Here is a 7,454-nt window from a genome sequence, read left to right on the forward strand (position 1 = left end):
CGCAACATACCGTGCACGTGCGAGGAGAATTATGGAGCGCGAACGAGGAGTATGTCTAACTATTGTCTGCCATAGAAGCGGAAGAAGAAATGGCTTTTATACTTCTACCTACTTGTTTTCTAGAAATGGACAATGAATAAACGGAAGACGCGGACACCTCGGAAACGGCGGTGGTGGGTTCGCCTGGCTTTGCAAAAGCGCGAGAAGTTGGGTCACGCCAAGGCTTCTTTGCCGCACCTCCGGTCGCGCGACGTTGAATACTATCGCGAGTGTTGCTGACAGTAGGTTTTAGTACCACTCTTGTCGTATAGCAAAGGGTGGTTCTTGATCGCGTCGATCAGCATTGCAGCCCACACTTTTGGTGCCATGTTTACATGCTAGTGTAGCTTCCGGGCTAGCAGAACGACTTTCCGCCACGTTTCCGCTTCGCCATGGCGAAGAAATCGGTCTATGAGACCGATTGCGCCGCCTGTCTTTCTGCTTGTTCTGCCGCCTAGGCGGGCGGATTTGCAAGATTTTGCCGCTTCCGACAGCTTCGAGACCAAGTGTGAACGTAGCCTAAGATCCTGCGCGAGCGCGGCTTAACCGGCACCTGAAGGGAAGCGGCGGAAATGTATACCGGAAATTTCGACCACCTGGGGTCTTTAACGTGCACCTAAATCTAAGTAACCGGCCTCGAGCATTTGCGCCTTCATCTAAAATGCGGCTGCCACATTTGTTGCTACATTTGTTGCGCATTTGTTGCTTCAGAATGCGGCCGCCACATTCTCGCCCAAAACCTCACAGAGTGTCAAAGCCTTGAGAAACACCGTGTCACTTTTTTTCCATATGCAGACATGATTCACTGTAAATTACCAACCCGAACGGAAGCGCCCAGGAATGAAATTGTGATAGTAGCACCGGTTTCTTGAATTATGTCAGCGCGAAGCGACGAGAACAAAGGGTGGGTAAGTGGGCGGGGGAGGGGGGGGGGTTACGGAAAAAATTTCGGGGGGGGGGGTTTGAACCCCCCCAACCCCCCCCCCTGGCTACGCCCCTGGCCCCTTGTTGTGTAAGACACTGCCCCTTGTTGGGGGGGGGGGGGGGGGAGGGGCCGATGGGGCGTGGCTACAGCGAACACGATCTGGTCACGCCGTTGGGCTTAGTATCAACACCTGAAGTGTATTTCTTAGACCGTGATGCAAGTACAACTCATTGCTGTGAAATTTGGTGCAAACCCTAAGCGAACATTTGATTGAACTTTACAACACTGCTTGCAGAACCTCGTGCCAGTCGTTATTCCACAAATCAGGTACGAAATTCTTTCCGACAGATTCCTCGATTTTTGCCACGGTTCTTCGCAGTTGCTCTTGCGTGAAAGCTTCTTTCCAGACTCCAACTTCAGGCCGGCACACCAGACTGAAAGTTCCATCTCCGACATCGGGTTCGTTTAGCGCAGAGGAAGCAAGTGCTGGGCTGCGGAACATCATGGCAACCATTTCACGAGTTTCAATCTCAAGAAAACTTCGCAGGAACTCAGGTGTACTATGCCGTACAATCGTAGCGAGAAGCCCATTGTCCTTCCGCAACCTATGGAGGAACAAAATTCAATTGAACAAGTGTAAGGGAGAACGTGATGTAGTCGCATTCGAAGTAAGGAAAACATTTGTTAGAATAAAAAAGCAAGCCTAAAAGTTTGCCTTTTTATGAATAAGGTATTTTACAATGACGGCTTTTTTCCTGCTACTATAGCGCTCCCATGTTCAATATGCACAACCTATTTGCTAATATTGCAGCGTCCATAACTACAAGAATTTAAACCTGGGCAAAACTAATGGACCAATCTTAGTGACTTATCTGGGCCAAGCATAGTGACTAACTGTAGCTTCACTTGAACTATGTCATCAGAAAATTTGCAATTTGGCCCGAGGACGAAGCAACAGCAAGGTTCAATGTTGCGCTGGGGGGTCTTCACACGGTACGCGAGAGAACAGTTGCAGTGTAGAGCAACACAGGCAGCGGCTTTACAGGCGCCGCACATCGATGGTGCACGATACCAACAGAAAACGGTCGGTGTTTTTCAGCGCCAACTGAAAGGATTAGACAGATGTATCTTACGTTTGTTATCTGTTCTGCTCAAACCATATGCATCACGGTGTGGCATACGCACACAGTTCATGAGCACTAACGCTAATGTGTGCTCGCGCCATGTTCATTCAGGCAGCGGAATTCAGAACGTGCTACCCAGGCTCCGGTAGAGCAGTGAGCATAGCGTGACTCTGCATTCGCTTGGCCGAGTACTTTTTACAGCCAAACGGTGTGCGCGCCTCTAAAGACCTTCTAACCCTCCACGCTCAATACTTCACCATGGCACCGGCGGCAGTGCTGACGCGCCTTGAGTCTGGCATATTTGCGAGTGAAACAAGGACGCACAATCTATAAAATTATGTTACCTTGCTTTCGGGCATTAGAAAGTTAGGTACACAGCACTGCTAAGTAGAAGCTTCAAAACAGATCCGATTGTACAAGTCGATCACTAAATAGGGATAATTTCAACAAAGTGACAAAAGTAGCAGCAGTGAACGCACCTTTTGGCGTACTTCTCCCCAAGAAAGTCAGCTAAATCTAGCACGGTCGCTGCAGTGTCGCGCATCATGCTTTCGTAGGTCGTGAAGAAGACGTTAGGCTCCTTTCTTCTCGTGTAGCCAGAGAGAACGTGCTGGAAGTAGCAGCCATTTGTGAGGGAGCCTTCGAGGAACATGTCTAGAAACTCGTCGAATGTTTCTCGCATTGGGCGAAGCGGCATTTTCTGGTTCATGACGTACTGCGAGTAGCAAGCGTCCCATGGGTTACGTGCAACGTACACGTACTTGGCATCGGTGCTGACGGCTATCCTACCCAAGCGGATGTGGGTTCGGAAGAGCCGAGCGCAAGACTTCTCTCCTGGCCAGTTTCCACCGCAGTCCTCCAGAAAGGGCGCCCTCGAACTGAACTCGCGCAGGTCTTTGGCGCAATGCCCGTCGTGTACGATTAGTTGCATCATCTGCTGCATCAGCTGCATGCCGCACTTTGGGTACGCAACCTCTATGATGTCTCCGTCCCGTGGCTGGAACCGCAGTGCCTCTCGCACTTTGTCTGGATCACGAAAGAAGATGTAGCGCTCGCCGTCGATTAATTGAAACATGGCTGGCAAGCTTCTACCGGCCTAGGCGCGTCCCCCCTGCGAAGAGCATGAAATAGTGATTATAATATGGGCTTTCTTTGCAGAACCCCTATATGCTCGGGTCCGTGTAGTCATAAAACAGCAAACCACGGCAGAAGGCAGACGCCGCTGCGGCATTTGCAAATATCCGTATGCTTCCACAACCGGTAGCCATTGCTTGGAAGGTCAAATTAGCGTAAAACTCGCCTTTTTTGTTCATAACGTCATGATTACACGGCATAAATTTGGTATTGCGTAAAATACGCGAAACAGTATAAAGACACGGCCAAGAAAATGCGGCAACTTCTGCGTTTATACGGATCGAATATCGCTTTTCAAAGAATGTCCGAACTGGTCCACCAAATTCACACTCTGGCAACCTCCTTGAAAAAGTGAACTGCGCTCTCCATATAAACTTAGTAGCGGGAGATGCGCTTTCCTACCTCGTCATATCTTCAATTTAACGCCACCATAATAATGTGTGAACCAAATAGCCCAACAGTTTTAGGAAGCATAACAATAAATACAGAAGTGTATCTGTTTGGCAAACATTTATTCAGTCGGTAATCAGTGCCAGTAATGGATCTACCCTAAGGCACGATTCCAAATGGTAACAAGCAAGTGTATGTTGACAGCGGTGGAACTTATTGTTCGACTAGACGTTGCCTTTATTGCGATATCAATTACATGGACACTCCAGGCGCAATCTACCGCCGCCGTTATGTTCCGCATATAGTCCAAGTGTGATAACGTCATGGCTGCGCGCCGTATGCTGTGGGTGCGAGTGAAAGCGTGCGAGTGTGAGTCGAAATTGGTGGCTCGATCTCGCGCGCGCAAGGTTAGAAGGTGGGGAGGAAGCGCGCCGTCTTGCATCGCGCGCAAGGCACCGGCGAGCGTTTTACTCCGGCGGCGGCTGCATGCGGCGCGGTTGCGCAGGCCCTATTTTGAAAGCGATCTGCGATGGGGACACAGTCCAGACTAGCCGAAGGCTAATAACTTTGTCTGCGCTGTGTTCTCACCGCTTAATTCACGTTGAAGCGACAGGCAGCGCGAAGGTCAATTCGATCGCTGCTGCTTTCACTTTTCCTCACTCCATCGTTTTGACAAGCGAGTGTCCGCGGTCATCGAATGAGGTGTGTTCATGTATGCCTGTGCGCGCGTGACACCATGCTTGTTAATTTCGTTAGTAAGCGACAGGGGCGTAGCCAGAAATGTTTTTCGGGGGGGGGGGTTCACCGGACCGACCGAGGGGAGGGGCAAGCTTCTGCTTTCCTCTACGTCACGTGATCGATAATAAATATCGGTAGTTTAAGCAAACGCTATACATGTATTTCAAAGACATGGGACCCCCCCCCCCCTTCATGTGTGTGTGTGCTTGTGAAGACATTATGTACAAAGTAAAGTAAGCTCAGTAAATACAGTAAGGACGACAGCTACAGTGGGCGTTTGGAGCAACGATCTCTCATCGCGCCACTGAATGGACCAGTCTTCGAAAACGCATCTTTGAGACGACCCGTGCGATCGGAGAAGACATCATTAATTGGTAATTTCCGTTAAGCATAGGTGGCATCGTCCTCGTCGGGGGGAAGTGCATTTCACAAGGACGGCTATACGGGTGAAAGTGCACGTGTGACCAGGCTATACCTACTCCCATAGCAATAGCTTGTTCGCTGCGTCTTTGCGCTAGAAAACTTAAATACGCGCAAAAACGCGTAAGGATTTTTTTTTTCGAAGCTTTCGTCGCCCTGCTCCCTCACACGAGAGGGTTGCATTTCCTGCGGCAAGTGCATGGGCCGCTGTGTCTTCCGCTTTGTGCGAGCGTGCAGCCGTCATTGCCTTTACGTCAACAGATTCAGAATTGTACAGAATATTTCACTGCACAGCATAGATATGGTATGTGTACGCATTTTAAGTAGTGCGTGCAACTCATTTCTGCTTCACTTACGCCGGTGCAAACAGGAAGCGGCCTTGTACCTCACAAAATCTCGACTGATTGGTGTACTAGTGATGCAGGAATGAACTCCGGTCTTGTTCTGTGCATAGTGCACATAATCAATTTCTCAGGGCGCGTGAACTCCGACGAGAACTGTCAGCGCCTGCAACAAGAATTTACTCACGCTGTACTGCGCACAGCAGTAATTCATGCTTGTCGGCTGTCTGTTTCGTGCATTCTGTTGCGAGTCGGTGGAATTTCACTGCTGTCATCAACCCCTTCGTGTGTACATTGCTGGTTTGGGATTCCACAACAAAACAGCAACTACCAGCCTTCCGTAATAGCTGGTTTGGGATTCAACAACACAACAGTAATTACCAGCCTTCCGTAGGGGCGCAATCGCAAACAAGAGACGTTTCTCGCGCAGACTAAGCCTACGTTCACACTTGGGAAGCGGCAAGCGGGCGGAAAGGCCAAAGCGGCCGGAAAATTTTTTCCGTGCCTGTCCAAGGGCCGTATTCTGAAACGTTCGCCTAGGCGAAATCAGCGTGCGCGCTGATTGGCTGGTTGAACAAAATTGAATGACGTCGGGCTCAACCACCCAATCAGCTTATCCAATTTTGCTAAAACAGCCAATCAGCGCACGCCTGAAAGCGAAAAGAGAAATTTCGCCTAGGCGAACGTTTCAGAATACGGCCCCAAGTTGTTCACATTTGTTTTGCTACCGCCGCGGCCGCCGCTGCCGTTTTCGTCCAGATCCATCTAGTCTGCGTACGTTTGTCTGCGTGGTGGCGCTCATTATCGCATTATTTCGAGCGGTATGTTCATTCATTGACCCACGTACCGTCATCAAAAGTGATCATTTTACGCAACTTCGCGTGTCATCTGCGACCTTCGGTAAATTCCTCGTTGGCGTTCCGTAATTCTCCTCACACGGGCGCGGTAGCGCTGAGTCACAGGTTGGTGACTAGGCGTGATAATATTTCTTTAATAGCTTTTATTTTCAAGTTGTAATAACATTTCATCATTTCGTATTGTCGGCGCCTCCAGGACACCAAAGGGGCAACGGGAACACTACAGCTAAAGGTTTTTCCTGTGGAACGCTGCTCTTTCTGTCTCCTAAGTTTTTGTGGTTTTTCGTGTAATCCGGGGAACATCGCTCTCCTGCGGGCGGCGATGGATCCCGACCCCGTTGTACGTAGTCCGGACATGGCATTGCCTTCGACGTCGGCCTCAAGGAAGCGGAACAGCCGAGATGATGACACCGCCAGTGACAGCACTGAACTGTATACTGCGAGTAGCGATGACAGCGAGGACGGCTTTGTCCCTATGGCGAAACGCAAGGCGAAGAGGAGAATCCTCGGTGGGTCTTCGCCGGGTAGTACGTCAACCGTGAAGGCCTCCAGTGGTCCGCCGCGCCACACTATATTGTTTGTTCCCGTTGATCCTTCGGCCAACCTGAGGAGCATCAATAGGCAAGTCATCTCGGTACGTCTTGAAGCTCTCGTGCCGAATCAGATAATCGACATTCGAGTTAATCCCCGTAAGAATGTCCTGGCCATAGACGTCGAGCAACCGGCCGCTTTGCATACCTTGCAAACCGTCACGGAGATTGGCGACATCAGAGTCCGCGCTTACATCCCGCAGGACAGAGGCATGACAACGGGCGTCATATATGATATCGACATCTCTATACCGAATACTGACCTTCCTGTCCTGGTCAAGCCAGCTGCTGACACTACGAACATACTGCAAGTTAGCCGAATAGGCAACTCCCGTTGCGTCAAGGTTATCTTCAAAGGCGACTGCCTTCCTTCACATGTGAAGGTTGGTCATTTTCGCCATGTCGTTCGAGCATATATCCCGAGACCTCTTCAATGTCACAAGTGCTTGAGAATGGGCCACGTGAGTGGGGTATGTACCAACAAGCCAACTTGCCCGCGTTGCGCCGAACCCCACACAGCAGAGTCTTGCAAAGCGAGTACCCTGAAATGCAGAAACTGCAATGGAGATCATGATGCCTCATCAAACGACTGTCCACTAATCAAGAGGGAGAAGAGAATATTGAGGCAAATGGTGAAGGACGGCTCGTCACGAAAGGAAGCGATAACGACTGTTAAAAGACGACGTTCCCGTCGACGGCGCACTTCCAAGAAAGAAAAAAGTACTGTTTTGCCCCCAGAGCGCTCCTTCACGCCACCGCCACCCCCGCCACCGCCAAGCACCCTACACCTACATGGTCATAAGAATACCGAAGCTCAGCAAAAATCTGAAGCTGCTTGGCCTGCTCTACCCCAATCACACTTCTCAGAGGATCGACAGCATCGACTACCGCCGAGC

General features: G+C 50.3%; 1 protein-coding gene across 1 annotated transcript; it reads right to left on the reverse strand.

Annotated features, from left to right (window-relative positions):
• Positions 1 to 1,184: 1,184 nt before the first annotated feature.
• LOC119454289 (sulfotransferase ssu-1) lies at positions 1,185 to 3,194 on the reverse strand. The gene is made up of 2 exons (XM_037716258.2): positions 2,568 to 3,194; positions 1,185 to 1,569 (listed from the first exon to the last, which is right to left on the reverse strand). The coding sequence occupies exons 1-2, from the start codon at positions 3,161 to 3,163 to the stop codon at positions 1,242 to 1,244; spliced, it is 924 nt and encodes a 307-aa protein (XP_037572186.1). The 5' UTR covers positions 3,164 to 3,194; the 3' UTR covers positions 1,185 to 1,241.
• Between the last annotated feature and the right edge of the window lie 4,260 nt (positions 3,195 to 7,454).

This window comes from Dermacentor silvarum, chromosome 5 (genome assembly GCF_013339745.2).
Source record: "Dermacentor silvarum isolate Dsil-2018 chromosome 5, BIME_Dsil_1.4, whole genome shotgun sequence".
Classification (NCBI taxonomy): Eukaryota; Metazoa; Arthropoda; class Arachnida; order Ixodida; family Ixodidae; genus Dermacentor; species Dermacentor silvarum.

What these genes read in the sequence shown, in the direction of transcription:
- LOC119454289 (XM_037716258.2), bottom strand. Translation starts at nt 3,163, where the DNA reads ATGTTTCAATTAATCGACGGCGAGCGCTACATCTTCTTTCGTGATCCA. An exon ending in GGGGAGAAGTACGCCAAAAG is followed by an intron (nt 1,570 to 2,567) that starts GTGCGTTCACTG and finishes GTTCCTCCATAG; the next exon opens with GTTGCGGAAGGACAATGGGC.